The sequence below is a fragment of the Cucurbita pepo genome, chromosome 2, assembly GCF_057944985.1.
Source record: "Cucurbita pepo subsp. pepo isolate OVF chromosome 2, ASM5794498v1, whole genome shotgun sequence".
NCBI classification, from domain to species: Eukaryota; Viridiplantae; Streptophyta; class Magnoliopsida; order Cucurbitales; family Cucurbitaceae; genus Cucurbita; species Cucurbita pepo.
This window is the reverse complement of record NC_141799.1, coordinates 4,952,831-4,970,004: the sequence shown is the minus strand read 5'-3', so window position 1 is coordinate 4,970,004 and position 17,174 is coordinate 4,952,831. Positions and strand designations below refer to the sequence as shown.

The 17,174-nt window shown below is 36.2% G+C and overlaps 2 protein-coding genes across 2 annotated transcripts; both read right to left on the bottom strand.

Annotated features, from left to right (window-relative positions):
• Positions 1-4,990: 4,990 nt before the first annotated feature.
• LOC111788707 (GDP-L-galactose phosphorylase 1) lies at positions 4,991-7,955 on the bottom strand. The gene is made up of 7 exons (XM_023669157.2): positions 7,124-7,955; positions 6,774-6,898; positions 6,634-6,693; positions 6,284-6,529; positions 6,010-6,195; positions 5,671-5,919; positions 4,991-5,582 (listed from the first exon to the last, which is right to left on the bottom strand). Exons 1-7 carry the CDS (start codon positions 7,239-7,241, stop codon positions 5,229-5,231), a joined length of 1,338 nt encoding a protein of 445 aa, XP_023524925.2. The 5' UTR covers positions 7,242-7,955; the 3' UTR covers positions 4,991-5,228.
• Positions 7,956-11,613: 3,658 nt separating this feature from the next.
• LOC111789217 (prohibitin-1, mitochondrial) lies at positions 11,614-15,797 on the bottom strand. The gene is made up of 6 exons (XM_023669915.2): positions 15,636-15,797; positions 14,148-14,335; positions 13,897-14,013; positions 12,667-12,837; positions 12,178-12,390; positions 11,614-12,069 (listed from the first exon to the last, which is right to left on the bottom strand). The coding sequence occupies exons 2-6, from the start codon at positions 14,322-14,324 to the stop codon at positions 11,875-11,877; spliced, it is 873 nt and encodes a 290-aa protein (XP_023525683.1). The 5' UTR covers positions 14,325-14,335; positions 15,636-15,797; the 3' UTR covers positions 11,614-11,874.
• Positions 15,798-17,174: the final 1,377 nt, after the last annotated feature.

Here is a 17,174-nt window from a genome sequence, read left to right as displayed (position 1 = left end):
ATTCGACGGTTTTATATTTTGTTTATATGTGTTATTATATCATATATTGTTCAACTACGAAGACCAAAAGAGATAACTTACTAACCTCGGACATTCATGACACCTATCGTTTGACACTGCATAAAGAATCGAGTGTGTGAAAATAGTCTTAGCAGTGACTCGTGCTTGTAGTCTGATACTTTCACTACAAAGTGTTTGGGAGCTGGAACGAAGGTAGAAGTGACAACTCGCTTTTTGTTCCTATGTGTTTTATGTCACGGTCGTACAGTTTCAACTGTGCGACGTCATGATCTTGACATGCTCATTAGGGGTGTACATTCAACCCAACAACCCGACAACTCGGACCAACCTAACCCGAACTATAAGGGTTGGGTTCGGTTGGATTAGTATTTCGGGTAGGATTGGGTTCATTTTTCTAAACCCGAATTGAATCGATTCGGTTTCGGGTTCGTGGGACAAACTCTCGGGTTGACCCGAGCGACCCGATCCAAATAAATATATAAAATATATTAAAAATCTTACAGTATTAATGAGTTTGCCAGAGTGATACTTTGGCCGGTCTAGTGAGACCCACGCCCGGATTTGATTTTTTTAATTTCTAATAATTTAGAACTACGATTAATATATATATATATATATATATATATATATATATATATATATATATATATATATATATATATATTTTAATATATGTATTTAGTTGTCTTTAATTTTATGACAATGTTGAACTATGTTAATTAAAAAAAAAAAATGGTTTGGTTGGACTGGGTTGTGAAAAGTTTTGGGTTGGATTGGGTTACTAATCCAACCAACCCGAACTTTTAAGTTGGGTAAAAAAAAATCCCTCAACCCAACCCAACCCGGACCATTGTACACCCTTCAGGCTCATGACAAACTTTAAGAGGAACTCGAGCCCTATGAACATTTTTCGCCCAACTATATGACTTTGTCGAAACTAATTAATTTAGTCTTATTTAAAAAGCTTTCTCTTTTTAATTTCTTGGTATAGAGATAATCGACATCTACAACAAATCTGACTTGTATACCCGACAATCTTTTCCGAACAAATAAACTTATAATAAAACCTAAGATGATATACTCCCGTTAAACAAAGAGCCACTCCGCCGGTCCACCACCGGCCGAGCAGCGATCCTTCGATGAATACAATGGCTTCCACCGTCCCTTCGGTTCGGCTAACCATATCCACACATACCATACACACAACGAACACGAAAACGACATTTATTCCCACATCTCCCACAATTAAACCGGCTAATATTTACATCAACACACAAACCTCTACAACATCGTCGCGGAAACGGGCAAACCTTACCACAAAACCCGCAGTTTTCGACGTCGGACCGAACATCAACACATCGATGTTTACAACACCTCATGATCTTCTTTCTCTTCCATCCATCATTTTGATTCTTCCAACAGAAGTGTTGTTTTCGGGAGCAATTATGGTTTTGAAAAAACTCGATATCGGCGTCGTGGTGGGTGTAATCGTGGAGCTTGTTGTTTAGCCACGGGGACGAGGGTAAGGGTTCGGGTTCGGGTTCGGGTTCGGGTTCGGCTTGGATGAGGAAGAAGAGGGAGAGGAGAAGGGAAATATGAGCTAAGGTTGAGAGAGGCATTAATGGAGGGTTTTAGAAGAAAGAAAGGGTGTTTTTTCATGTTTTGGTTGAACAAAAATCAGTGTTTTTTATACTTTTCTTATTACATCAGTTACGCCATTGCTTCACCTTCAAGTAATTAAACTCTTGGGAGGGAAATTAGGAGATGAGAAGGAAAAGAAAGATAACTTTTTTTTTACTTTTTTTTACTTTTTTACCCTTTTTTTTTTTTTTTTTTTTTTTAATTGAAAAAGTAAGAAATTAAATTTTATAATTTTAAAAATTCACCACCCCTTCAGGACCCAGCGTCCTCGTGCACCCCCGTTAGGGCCTAACGTCCTTGCTAGCACTCGTTCCTCTCTTCAATCGATGTGGGACGCCCGCCAATTCCATGCCCCAACCTTTAACGGGTCCCCAGCGTCCTTGTTAGCACTCGTTTCTTTCTTCAATCGATGTGGGACGCCCGCCAAATCCACGCCCCAACCTTTAACGGGGACCTATCGTCCTCGTGCACCTCCTTCAGGGCCCAGCGTCCTTGCTAGCACTCGTTCCTTTCTCCAATCGATGTGGGACCCCCGCCAAATCCACGCCCCAACCTTTAACCCTTATAAATAGTGTTTCCTTCTCCTCCCCAACTAATGTGGGATATCACAATCCACCTCCCTTCAAGGTCCAGCATCCTTACTGGCACACCGCCTCGTGTCTACCGGGGAACAGCCTCCTCGCTAGCACATAGTCTGGTGTCTACCTCTGATACCATTTGTGACGACTTAGGCCCACCGCTAACAGACATATTGTTCTCTTTGAGCTTTCCCTTTCAAGCTTCCCCTTAAGACTTTAAAGCAACTCTATTAGGAAAAGGTTTTCGCAACCTTACCAAGGATGTTCCGTTCAAATTTTTTATTTAACTGTTTGATAGTACGAAACGAGAGTCAAAAGCGGTATGATGAGGAGAACACGAGAGTTAATAATACCAATAAAAAAAGCGAGGGACAGTGATCTAGATTTTGAAGACGATATATCTTTATACGAGAGCAAACGAATAACGTATCGTTGTGCTCTCGTTAAGCAACGACAACATCAACGAGCGAAAATCGTATGCTCGAGTATACCTTAATATAGTGTACTCGTGTGTTCTTGAAGCTCAAGGCTTTGGCTTTAATAATTTTTGGGCTCAAAAATTAGACTTAGTTTTGTTGGGTTTGGGCCTAACTATTTGGATTTAAATTTTATTAATTTTATCCTTATTTGACCAAATTATTAATAATTATTAGTATTTTTAAACTGTTCAGTGTAAAGTTGGTAATAACGATTCACCATAAGAATCACTTAAATCAGAGCTAAAACGAAAAAGTTACCGCCGAAACAAAATGAAATAAAAAAAATATCTGACGTGACACAAAAAAAAAATATATATATATATATATATTATTTGAATTAAAAAATTACTCACATTATTATTTTAATATTGTATTACTATATTTATAATAAAGAATCGAAAAAATTCTTTATTCAAATTTTGGGAGGCAGTTAAGAAATTGAATAAGTCGAATTTGACCGAAGTAATATTATATTTGGTAACTCTTACTATTTTATTTCAAAATTATTATTGAAATAAATAATTTATTGCACCTTTTTTTCAAAATTGTTTATGATTTTGAATTGAATTATTTTTTATATACCGATATTAATTATCATTTTTAATTATTTCTTAAAAAAAAATTAAACCTACTTAAATAATTATTTAAATGGGCTGTGTAGAGGAGGTAGGATGGGTAGTTGGACAGATCTAGTATGGATCGTACATGGACGGTAGTTGGAGTCGGTGGCTCTCTTAGGGCTTCTTTCAAAAGGGCTTCCGCTTTAGGGGTGATGTCTTGGTGGAAGATGTTATTTCTTGAAACTGAGGTTTATTTGTTTTCACGTAAGTACGTAACTCAACTAGAAATTTTGTTAGCAGTTCAATTTCCAGTATAAATAGTCATTATCTGTAGATAATTGAGGCATATCTTTTTAATGTTTTTTTATTTAAATTTCGAGGTCGGTTTCTATAATATTGTATTAAGCTCCATAAAGAACCCGTAAATATATTTTTAAAAGAAATTTGACCGTAAATATATATTAATAATATATTATATTTATATTTGATCGATTAATTTGACCCGTTAATTCATATTCGTTTTAAAATCTACGGCCCACTTTATTTTAATTTAAAATAAGGCTTATTTCAACATTTAATTCCTTTATTATTATTATTATTTATTTATTTATTGAGGTTGAGGGTCAAATTCATGTTCCGAGGATGAGAGAGAAAAGAAAGCGTCGATTTGACCACAAAAAATCTCCCTTTTATTACGTCATCACTTAAAGGCGGCGGCGGTGGCGGCGGCGGCGGCTGGATTAATTTAATAAACTTCTACAAATTGTTTTCTAATTAATAGTTAAATATATCTTTTAATATCTTTTAAAATACTAACAAAGTGACGTAGAGGTTATTCGTTTTAAATAAATATTTTTTATTTTTAATATAATTTCAAACATTTTAACCAATCTTAGAAAACATATAATAAATTGAAATTTTAACGTTTAAAAAATACTTTCGAGTTTCATTAGGACCCGAAATCTCTTTCCACTTTTTCTCGGGTTCCATTTAAAGGCCTCTCCCGTGTCCTATTCGAGGGTCCCGTCTCTCTCCCGTTCCCCATTTCATAGGAGGCCCCACATTTGCATGCTAAAAGGACATTTAAAAGAAAAAATGTTTTTTACTTCACTAGAAAATACTACACTACAAAATCTTAAATGAAAACTGCCAAATTTCAAATTGACGTTCATTTAACTTAGATGAAAGTGTCAGATTAAATGCTGAATTAAATCAGTTCATTTAACTCAGATGAAAGTGCCAAATTTCAAATTAAGCCAAATACCAAATTAATTCAGTTCATTTAACTTAGATGAAAGCATCACATTCTAGAAATGAAATTACGTCATGCCTTAGGTCATACTTTGATTGAATAGTCATTTTCGTCGTGCTTTAATTGAATAGTCATTTTCGCTTTGGCTTTTAACATTATGAAGTTACTTTGTGACCTTCCATTCCATTCCATTACAGGTAAGATTGATAGAGATATCAAAAGAATATGGCAAAGATATCAAAGGGATATACCAATTTCTCTGCTAGTTCAACGTCTTTTGAATCTTGTCTTAAGCATCAAGTAGTTGATCATAATAGAGATTGACATTCGAGTTAAAAAGGTTAACCTTTAAAGAGGTTAATTTTATCAAAACTGTTAGATCCGCTCGAGATGTGTCTATTCGAATGAAGATTCCGGTTTTCATACACTACTATGAGCTCGTCTTAGAATTTATAAGAATCAAAAGTGAAGCTTTGTAGAAACTATTATTTCACTTGATGTACCAAACATGCATATATGAAATACAACAAATGTCCTATTAAAGCTATAGGAACAGCCAAGCTTCCAACCAAAGACCACAGAGTTATTATTCATAGCACCACTTCTACTACTCACACACACAGTTTCCACCATCATACACAGTTATACTTCTTATTCATCACTATCAAACCACCCTTGCAGACTAGTCACTGCATTGCTAAACTAAGCATTCCTGCGTACCGGTCACCGGGAGTCGAGGGGAGGCGTTTTTGGCGTCCACTTTCTTGACGCAAGCATCACTTTCCTCCTTTGGGCAACTCGGGCTACCTTCAGCATTTTCGGCATCGCCTGTATTGATGACTTCAAATATGAGCGCACACACTTCTTGAAACCTCTCTTCTGATAGGGATACCTCCGCGAGGAGCCTCCATGCGTTTTCCTCCGACGCCTCTTCATAATCCTCCTTCCTCTTCAATACCATGTGACCGCTTATCTCCCAAACAGCTGGGTTCACTTGGGTTTCGAGGAGCTCTGAGCTCACTTCCCCAAGTGCTTGTTTCTCGGCATAACACTGTTCGTTATGATCGGTCAGGTCGGAGTAATAATAAGAATATACATAATCGTAAGAGTAACGATACCATTCGAGAAAATCAGCTTACCTGTGGAAGAAGAAAGATCCGTTGCCCACAATCAGCAATTAAGACATTGAATGGAATGTTGTTTTCTTGAAGGCATATGCAGGCATCAGAAACCGAGTTCGATAGAGCTTGCAAAGAATTTCCGCCCTCAAACACAAGCCCTCTAACCGGATATTTAAGCAGTTCAGAGACCAACACTCCATCTTTCAACGTGATTATTTTCTTCATCGGCGCCTTCTCAATCGGGAAAGGGACCGCCAAGTAATATGCCTAATTCAATATTTTAGTTAATTCACATGTTCTAATGTCATTCGGGTGAACTTTAATTGGTTGTGAAATGCATATTAGAAGGCTAGATACCTGAAAGTGAAGGTGATTGATGGTGGCAAATGCGCCCAAGCTGTTATATCCGAGTCGAAAGTACGTATTCCCCGCCTCCGCTGCCATGTGAACAGCAAGCAAGAAGCTTTCTGGATCGATCCTTTGTGGGAAACACTCAAGAACACGCGGGATCAAAAGAACATGTCCATATTCAATAGGACTGACCTGTTGACATATAATGAAAATGATCTTAAGAAACAAGTATACATAAGAACTTAATCCAAAAACATGAAGAACAGATACAAGTGCATACATTAATGGCAACCACGCTAGGAGAATTTTCGACATCGACCGGGGCATTTGGAATAAACTCTGTATCACCACCATTCTCATTTGGTTCGAACCGAAACAGGACCTCTTCTTGCCCAACCTTTGTGAAGTTAAATTTGCTACCATCAAAGGGCTGGAGAACCTTATCAACTCGAAACTCAGTCGGCCTCTTCTTCAGATGGCGCCCCTCGTTCAACTGAGCAATGAAACCATACTTCCCAGGAATCACCTACAGGAAAATTCCCAAAAGATCCTTAGATTATATCCACATCCCAATTAAAAGATCACGATCCTCAACAAATCTTGTTTCATAAGCTCATCTAAAACTCGAACCTTGGTTTCGCAAGCAGTGACGTCGTAGCGAAAAAGCCCACGCTGCATCCGATCCTCCCACTACAACAATGGCACACCCTTTATAGATATTGAAACATAAGCATAATTGACAACCAAAGCATGTTCATCAACAAACTGACCTCCCCAAGAAGCAGTGAGTCAAGAAAAGCAACAGGAGGAACACTGTTCTCATATTGGCAGCACAAGCCTTTTGAACAAGCTATCTTGTTAAGCTCCTTGAAAGCATACAATGGAATCTTGGCTCCTAAAACAAGAACAAACGACCCGGATTTTCAACTAAATCATAATAAGCCAAGCACATCATCAAACATGTTGTTCAAGAAGATATTCAAGACTAACAAAACGGCCATAATTACAGCCCCAACACCCACAGAAGGAACAAAATCATTGTAGACTATGAATCAAGAATTCAACAAAGTAAAGCAAGAAGAAAATACCCAAAATCGTAGCTAGGCATTTTAACAAATACCTTCAATGCAACACTTATTGAGACAGTTCCGGCCGCACCCACCTCTGCGAGAGACTTCCTCGGCCTCGTCCTTTTGGTAATTAGATACCACAGTAGGAACGCGCTTAATACTCAACATATCGACTGCTTCTAATTCAATTCAAATCGAAAACAAAAATCGCCGCCCCAAGAAAAAAAAAACGCGAACAGAAACTTCCTGGCGTTAAATCTAAAATGGATAGAGCTAAAAAGAATAGGATCCTTAAAAAAGGGTAATACAAGGAAGAGGAGGAGAATTAAAAACCACCGCCGGCGAGAAAAAGAAGATCGGAAGGACTACCCCCTTCAGAAGGCAGAGCACCACGCCCGCCGTGCGGCGAAGGATTGGTAGGAGTTATACAACCCTTTCGTCGTACAGCCCGGACATGAATGAACAGCCGGGAAACTACGTGTATAGCCGTGATGTCTACAACTTGACAAACCCGGGTTTTACCCCCACTGGAAAAATCCCTAGAGAGAAATGGCTTCTAATTTTGGCGATCTTTCTCCTCCGTAGCAAAATCCAAGGCACAAGTTCCTCAAAATCGAAGGTGGGGTGTTGATTTTGATGCAAAATTTGCAGAACCCAGAAGGGGAAACGGAACGGGAAGACGAAGGAGAAAGCGAGAGCGAGAGAGATCGAGAAGCGAAGAAGGGTAAAGGGGTATAACTGTGGGGTTGAAAGTGGGTGAATGGAGAGTTTAAATGGCGGAGATTAGGATTATATAGAGGAAGATAAAGAGAACGGGTCGAGGAGAGGAAATTTGTGTGGTGGAAGAATGGCGGTGGTTGTGGCTATAGTTCAGCCATGAATCTCTACCAAATGCACCATGCCCTCTCCTCATCGACCAATCTAACATTCTGTTAATTTCAAAATTAAGTCGGTTTTCCTTTTCCGTTTCCTTTTTTTTCTTTTTTTTTTTTTTCAAAAATTATATTTCCTTCTCCTCTCCAATAAATATGAAATACCGCTCGAAAATGACTTCAATTACCTTACTGGTCGAAAAGGGTCGGAACTATATATAATTATATAATTTTTATCCAAAATTGTAAATTACCGTCAATACTTCATAAATATTTAAAAAAAAAAATACTGAGTATAAAGAATGTCGAAATATTAAACAAAAGGTTAGATGGGTATGAATGTTTAATATAATCAAATGTCTGAATCACCATGACTTTATGGAATATTAAAAATATTTTTAAAAAAATATAATATTTATAACTTTGGAAAGAATTTAATCGAAAATTTAATCTCTATTATATTCGGAGTTTATGTTGGGTGAAATAATTATTTGTTATAGCAAAATTTTTAAATTATTTAAATTATTTTATTATACATTTAATTTAAAATTAAAAATTTCAAGTTGAGATTGATAATTTTTTAATTATTTAAAAATACTATTTATGCATTATTTTAAATTAATAATTACATAAAAATCAAATTTCAAACTTTTCCGGTCAACGGACAAATGTTAAATATTATTAATCTTCGTGATAATTTTAAAACGGATAAGATTGGTAGAGTTGACCTGACAAAATGTCAACCCGCAAACCGACTCATGTTTTTCAATTTAGGAAGGGAATCTCAAAACCATAAATAAGGTAACTGTTTTGTCTTTACGAACAAGAGCAACAAATGTCATTGGCATGCGCTAGCATTATAACTTCACTCGTTTCTGTATTTGATGCGCTAGCATTACAACTTCACTCGTTTTTGTATTTGATTCATCTCCGGGTAGCCCTAGTATTTTCCTGTTTCACTCGTTTCATATTTTCCTGTTGGGCTCGTTTATTAGACTTAAACTTTTGGTTAGAAAGATTCACCGAAGTAGATAGAGACAGAAAAGTCATTCACATCCTGTCTTTGTCTCTTATTTCAATTTATATCTCCGTAATTTTTTTTTTTAATAATTAATATTAGTTCAATATTTAGTTTATTATCAATTTAATTTGTTAATTTGGTCGAGAAGTTAACTTATATGTTATTTATTTATTTTTATTATTTTTCTTTAAAAAAAAATGTCCCAATTTGGGTTGGATTATGAGAGTTATTCGAGTTATTTACAGTCATCCATCTAGCCAACTCAAATTTTCGAGTTAAAAATAAAAAATAATAAAAATATGAAAATATTATTTAAAGCAAGTTTTATTTATTTATTTATTATTATTATTTAAGAAATTGACAGTTGAGAAATTTTGTACGTTCCATATTTGCCTTTATTTATTTCTTTCTCGGGAAGGCATATTCATTTGAATCTTCATATTTCCAAGGGATTGATAACTTGGGGAGAAATTAATTCAACTTTACTTAAATTACAATTTTACCCCTATAACTTTTAGATCGGTGTCGATCAGTCCGTCAATGTAAAATAAAAGTCTAACGAGTCTTAATTTTTAAATTTGCACGGATATCTAATATGTTATAAGTTTATATGACACTTTTAAAATTTGCAAGTTTACTGCACATAAAATTAAAAGTTTAGGGTCTCATTAGACACAAAATTGAAATTAAGGGATCGATTAAATATATACATTAACGTCGACCTATTTGAGAGCGGTTTTCACGTCATCAGGTCTACATAAATATACGTCTATTTTTTCTAATATAAATTATTTTGTTTATATTAAATTGAATAACAAAAAATAAAAAGTTTGTTAAAGGAATAATGAGAGAACTTTGGGTATATTCCTCATCAAAAAAGTGTGATTTGTTGGAATGTTTTAGTTCTTTCTTCAAAATGATTAGGCGTTTCAAAATTATTTTCGTCATTTCTTCCAAATGGCTCACGGTTGCCCTAACTTATTTATTCTCCATGTTATTTTGAATGAAATTAGGCGCGTAGAATGATCTTGTATGTCTGCATTGTATGAAGCGAAACCGAGTATAATCTTTAATATTTATCATTTGATTCATAAACTTCTCTAGAACTAGACAACTTATTCTCGAGTATGTTTGTTGATCTTTTTGGATCAATTTTTTGCTTGCATCCTCTGTATTACCGCGGCTGCTAGCACAGAGTTAGCCGATGCTTATTCCCCAGATACCGTCATTGCTTCTTCTCCGGGAAAAGAAGTTCATGACCCGTAGGCCTTCTACCTCCACGCAGCATTGCTCCGTTAGGCTTTCGCCTATTGCGAAAAATTTCCCACTGCTGCCTCCCGTAGGAGTCTCGGTTGTGTCTCAGTCCCAGTGTGGCTGATCATCCTCTCGGACCAGCAATTCATCATCGCCTTGGTAAGCTATTGCCTCACCAACTAACTAATCAGACGCGAGCCCCTCCTCGGGCGAATTCCTCATTTTGCTCCTCAGCGTACGGGGTAGTAACAGCCCTTTCCAGCTGTTGTTCCCCTCCCAAGGACAGGTTCTTACGCGTTACTCACCCGTCCGCCACTAGAAACACCACTTCCCGTTCGATTTGCATGTGTTAAGCATGCCGCCAATCGAGTTGGGTAGGCTCTTGGCCGATAGATTTTATTGAAGAATCGATCAAAGTCTTGAAGTTTCGTGCATTTCAAATGCATTCGAGTTGCCTTCAAAGAAGTTTCGATCTTTGAAGCTTTTTTTTTTTTTCTTTTCTTTAAAGTCAATTTAAAGTTTTATGATTTGAAAGTCTTTGTTTTGTGAACATTTCCCTTATCTTAATCTTTTAAGGCGAATTATTGGGGTTCTATTTATAGAGCTTTTCATGGACATATGGGCTTCGCTTTAGTGACTTTTGGGCTCAACTATTGGGCTTGGGCTTTGTTAAATTTAGGCTTAGCTATTGGGCCTTGGGCCTTTTATTAGGGTCCATGCTAACCCGTTTTGATCAAACTCACATTAGTTATTGGGTAACAATAACTAATTTGCGTTACGAAAATGAAAAAAATACATATATACCGTTTTAACTTTTTTTAAAATAGACATTTTTTTCTAATTTTTAAATAGAATTCCTAAATGACAAAAATACCCTTTTAACACAACTTGAATACAAGATATTAAGGTTATCCATGGACTAAATACTAACATTTTTTTTAATTATATGTCCAAATTCTTAATTTAATTTGAAAAATGTATTACTAAATAGATAATATTTCTTGTAACGACCCAGATCTACCGCTAGCAGATATTATCCCCTTTGTAACGACCTGGATCCACCGCTAGCAGATATTGTCCTCTTTGTAACGACCCAAATCCACCGCTAGCAGATATTGTCCTCTTTGTAACGACCCAAATCCACCGCTAGCAGATATTGTCCTCTTTGGACTTTCCCTTTCGGGCTTCTCCTCAAGGCTTTAAAACGTGTCTGCTAGGGGAAGGTTTCCACACCCTTATAAAGGGTGTTTTGTTCTCCTCCCCAACCAACGTTGGACATCACATTTCTATTAAATAACCCTAAGTTTATAAGATTTTCAGTTAATAGTAAACTATCTCGGAAAATAAGCAATTACATACGATGCATGACAGTTGAAATCAAGTCACCACTATGTACCCACACAAGAAAACAGTTGAAATGGCATTAACAAAATGTGCTCTAATTATTATTATAACAGCAAAAACTACTGAAGAGGATCTAAATTGGCAGCCATTTAAAGCAGGCTGCTGCTCATGCTGTTCAAAAAGAGATGATGATAGTACTTACTACGTACACCATTCCATTGATGTAAGTAAATGCTTCAACATTCACAATTAATCAAAGAAACGAGACAAGGAAGTAATATAGCTTGTAAGTTTGAAGGAATGAGGATGCTTACTTCTTTCCACTTGGCTCCAATTTCATATCTTGAAGGTTCAGCAACAGATCATCTGAATTGAGGTAAACCCTGTTGGATGAGTGCGCGATTGTGTGCGCGATTTCTCTTGCTGCTTCGATCTTCCTCAGAGTCATGAACGCCGGGTTATTGGCAACAGCTTGCCCTATCAGCTGCCCACTCTTGGCTTCTCCCTGGTACCCACATCAGAGAGAGCAAACAATTTATGAACTGATTAATATATATTGCAAACCAACAAAGAAAGGTTGGTAATTAATTCTTTTATTATCTGTTAACCTCACCTGGGCTCTAATGACGGCACTTTTCTTGTCCTGTTCAGCCTTTTCGACGACGAATTTAGCTCTTTCGGCTTCTTGGGCAGCTACTTGTTTGGCTTCAATGGCAGCTGTAAACTCCTTTCCGAAAGTTAAACTTGTTATGGACACATCATCAAGAGCAATGTTGAAATTGGCTGCTCTCTCAGTTAAAGTCTTTCGGATTTCTCTACTTACAGCCTGAAAATGAACAAGCAATCAGCATGAAACTAATATAAGGAGGTAAATACATAACGTATAAGTAGAAGGAACAATATTCAGTTCGGCTATTAAAAAAAAAAATGAATCAATGAGATGAACAAGGCAGATACACATTGGAAACCTAAATAGCAGAGAATACCAAAACTAGCTGTCACCCCACCAGTAGTAGGAGATGTAAGGATTGCTACATAGAATAATTTTTTATTTGATTGCTAGTTCTTACTGTTCATATGTTATGATAAAGTCTCACTTTACCTCTCTTTGCGTGATAAGTTGGCTGGCATTATACTGGGCGACTACAGATTTCAGAGTTTCTTGAATGATTGAAGGCAGAACTCTTTCGTTATAATTTTCACCAAGTGTTCTATACATTGTAGGTAATTCATTCGGCAGAGGACGGGTAAGAACTCGGAGACCAATCCTAACCTGCACACCAGTCCGAAGATATATAATTAATCGGCATAACAATGATGGATAATTGAAATACCTACAGAATTCCCAAATTGGCAAAAAATAAATAAATAAAAACTAAGAACAGCAAGTAATGCTCATTGTAGGCAGGGCACAAAATGAACCTACAGACCAAAAATTAATAACCAAGAAAGTCATCTGAATGAGAAAATGAACTCATCAAATCCATTGTTTGGAGATTTAAAGGTAAAACAAATTTAAACAAATTTATCACACACAAGATTTCAAGGTTTTCCAGGATTTAAATAATATAATTTTTTTTTAATAGAAATCAGAAGACGATGATATTTATAAATCAAGGCGATACAGAAAAAGGGGAGATGAGATATCCCCACCATACCAAAGGGCTACAAAATGCTCCCAATTGGTGTAAATCTGAACTAGATCAGAATCTGGAAAGGGAAAAGAAAACTCGTGCAGCTGCAACCCACATAATTATTAGTATTGGTCATTCAAGTGTTATTCCACTAATTTCAAAAGCTTAAAAGGTCTTAAAGCAGTAGAAACAGTAAGAGTACTAAAAGAAGATCAATAAACATCATCATTCATTTTACGTCCTCATTTGAAATATTTAGAATTAATTTTAGAATTCAACTGAGTAGAATACAAAGCCCACACTCTATAACTTTACCTCACAGAACAAATAGAAAAGAAAATAATAAGAGAGAGGATGAAAGACAAATCCAATAGAGGGATAAACTAACTTGTTTATAATGACTTGAATCCTCGACAACATTAAATGGATGCTTTAAACAAAGGATATGACATGTAAACCCAGTTGATTGCTAAATATTATAAGTTATAAATTCCAAATGGGGTAACACAGAACACATGGAGACACCAAAACATCGGCCAGTTTTACACGTAAAATCTAAACATGTTCCAAGTTTTGAGCTATTTGCTTGAATGTTGAGTATTGAAAGTAGTCTAAAGCAGGTCCGAGCTTGCATTCATCAACAATAAAAATAAAATATTAGAAAAACATGGCATCTTCAAATAAAAGAAATATCACACCATCTGCAGGTCTCGGCTTCCAGAAGTACTCTCCACTAAATGGGGTCGAGCACGGACATCGTATATGATTGGCCTCTCAAACCAAGGAATCATCAGATGCGTTCCTTCGGGATAAACCTAAAAGTTATGACAAGGAGAAAATTGTTCAAACTATATTGCTTGAGGCAACCAGGAACCATAGATGCTTACATGCTAAAGTCGGCCAAGAACCAGGTATTATAAAAATGTTTCAAGAATGGACCAGATTTAACCTTATCTTTCACTCCAACTACACGATTAAACACAATAGCCCGATGCCCTCCCTCAACATTGTAGAGACTGTTGGCAGCTGCATATAACCCAAGCCCACCAATAATTCCAATCTTCACCAAAGCAGAAGCTGCACCACCACCAGGTACATTGGGAACCCTAACATTGTTCAAATTCATATTCCAAGATGCTGAAAATTCAAAAAAAAAAAATAAAAGGTTAGTATGGATTAACAGTAGAAATTAAACAGATGAGTTTTTTTACTCAGAAAAACATGCAGACAGTTCGAAATATGAGTATATAATATAAGACGACAAGAATCCATGAATTGTAGAACAGAAGATAACAGTAGGTCGATGAGAAAACACAAATAAAATTAATGGAAGGGAGAAAACTGGGTAAAGTCAGAAGATATACAAAATAAAATCTAACATCAACAAACATTTTCTCACAGCTGATTAAAAATAAATAAATCTTTTATAGTATACAAGTAAACTACATATTTTAAACTAATATAAATGATGAAATAGTTACTAATCAACTATCACGAGAATCCTAATTTTAAACAACGTATCAAAAAGTTCCCATCAATGCTTTTCTAGGCACTGAACATGTTGTAATAGTTCATCTATAGAAAATAAAGGGAACCAGCATTCAAAGTTGAATAGAAAGAGAGAGAGACAGGCAGGGCAAAGCTCAAATAAACAAGCAATCTAATGGCCCCCACACTTGCATATACATTGAAAAGCATTGTAGAAAAAAGAAAAAAAAAAACATAATAATCCATTTCGTATATTAAAATTTAGCCAAATACATTCGCTACAAAAAGGAATTGTAATCTTCGGTTCCAACGTTCTCGTTTAAATTTGGCCAAATCATCCTCGTCAAGTGAAGAATGATTCCACCTACTTGAAAGATCCCTGGTGATTGGATTTAATATTAGTTCGATGTAGGTGCACAAATTTGACGAGTAGCTGATTTTTTTTTTTTTTTTTTTTTTTTTTTTTTTTTTTTTGCAAAACTTAGGATGAAAGCAGAAAGTGGCACATGTGGAGGGGCTAATGACGCAAGATGCTGAGAAGGGCTCTAGTCGCAGAGGCCTCCATGCCACTAAAGATGATCGCATTCCGGAAGCTAAAATGCTCCAGGTAGGAAAAAATTTGAATTACTCAACAAATTCATTGCTGGGTAGAATATACTCATCGGATAACTCCAATCAAAAACACAAAAACAAAGAACCCCAAAAGATTTCAATTCCCATATACCGTACCAGCTTCCGTCCACGAGATTCAGAAGTACGCAAGTATCCAAGCACAAGATCATATAAATCAAGTTACAAATAATAGCCAGATACCGATTTTCAATCAAGTAAGAGAGGAAATTGCAAGAGATTGGAAATGAATTTGTCGTTCGACAAGTTTAATAGTGCATCAAATAGAAAATGTCATTGAATAATCAGAGAAAACTGAACCGAAAAGTTGAGAGTTTACCTGATGAATCTTGAACGCAACCCGGGGGTTTAGGGTTTAGCTGGTTGAAGGAGTGGAAGAAGCTCTGATTTCAGGGCGTAGGGTTTTATATGTCTGTCGGGTCCTCAACTCTGGGCTTTTCTCAATCGGTGGCCCATTTTAGTACCACCCATGTTCGAAAATAACATGATTTTTTTTATTAAAAAAAATAAAAATTTGACTATTTTACCTTTATTTATTTTTTAATAATTTGATTCAAATTATTTATTACCCATTTGATATTAATCGTAAATAATTTTTTACAATTAAATATAAATTCACATTTTCAACTCAATTTTCCATTTATTTGAAATTTATTTAATCTTTTTTAATCAATAATTCAGATGACTTAGAAATTAATAAAGAATATCGAGGAAGAGTGTTAGACGAGGAGTGAAATCTCACTTGATTTTTGTTCAAGATTTAACAGCCGAAGTCTGTCTCAAAATAACCGTACACTACCTATACTACCTATAGTACGAGCTGATTTGCTATTCATCCCTTGGAAAGAAAAAGGTAATATCGAAAAAAGGAAAGAGCGAGATAGTTGTTTTTATTGTTTCTGCGAACGGAAGATCATTTGCTTGACGAATGAAATTGGTCGACCTTGTTTTGGCTTCCGCTAAACATTATTTTCGTTGGTTAAGTTTTATATGACTAAACATTGTAAGAACGAGTTTTTTCCTTGTATCTACTCCCTCTGTAACGACCCAGATCCACCACTAGCAAATATTGTCCTCTTTAAGCTTTCCCTTTTGGGCTTCCTCTCAAGGCTTCACTAGCAACTCTCAAGGCTTCACTAGCAAATATTGTCGTCTTTGAGCTTTCGCTTTTGGGCTTCTTCTATATTGTCCTCTTTGAGCTTTCCCTGTTGGGCTTCCTCTCAAGGCTTTAAAATGGTGTCAGAGCCAGACACCGGACGATGTGCCAGCCTTCTCGCTGTTCCCTAAAGGGGGGTAGACACAAGGCGGTGTGCTAGTAAAGACGCTGGCCCCAAAGGGGGTGGATTTAGAGGAGATCCCACATCGATTGGAGAAAGGAACGAGTGTCAGCGAAGACGCTGGGGCCCAAATGGGTGGATTGTGATGTCCCACATTGGTTGGAGAGGAGAACAAAACACCATTTAGGTGTGGAAACCTTCCCACGGAAAACCCAAAGAGGACAATATCTACTAGCGGTGAATCTGGATCGTTACACCCCCATCGTAGATGGTTCAACCATGCCTAATACGAAATGATTGAGAACTACGATGAGGTTGAAATATCCGAACACACCGATGATTGAAGGCATTTTTCGATATCTACATTATAATTTTCACCGAATAAAAAGGTATAAATCAAAATATAGACTAACATAAAATTTTAATTTTAATGAATTTGAATGAAATTGTTACCGGTATACAAAAGTTTTTCATAGTGTGAAAACATTTGCTTTGTCTTCTTCAAAGGTTTTTTAATGACTACCTATCATAGATGAAAATTTCTACTGCATTACTTTCATTGTGACCTCGACATGTGGAAT

What these genes read in the sequence shown, in the direction of transcription:
- LOC111789217 (XM_023669915.2), bottom strand. Translation starts at nt 14,324, where the DNA reads ATGAATTTGAACAATGTTAGGGTTCCCAATGTACCTGGTGGTGGTGCA. An exon ending in TAGTTGGAGTGAAAGATAAG is followed by an intron (nt 14,014 to 14,147) that starts GTTAAATCTGGT and finishes CATAACTTTTAG; the next exon opens with GTTTATCCCGAAGGAACGCA. An exon ending in GAAGCCGAGACCTGCAGATG is followed by an intron (nt 12,838 to 13,896) that starts GTGTGATATTTC and finishes ACTGGTGTGCAG; the next exon opens with GTTAGGATTGGTCTCCGAGT.
- LOC111788707 (XM_023669157.2), bottom strand. Translation starts at nt 7,241, where the DNA reads ATGTTGAGTATTAAGCGCGTTCCTACTGTGGTATCTAATTACCAAAAG. An exon ending in CAATAAGTGTTGCATTGAAG is followed by an intron (nt 6,899 to 7,123) that starts GTATTTGTTAAA and finishes TTCTTGTTTTAG; the next exon opens with GAGCCAAGATTCCATTGTAT. An exon ending in CTAGCGTGGTTGCCATTAAT is followed by an intron (nt 6,196 to 6,283) that starts GTATGCACTTGT and finishes ATATGTCAACAG; the next exon opens with GTCAGTCCTATTGAATATGG.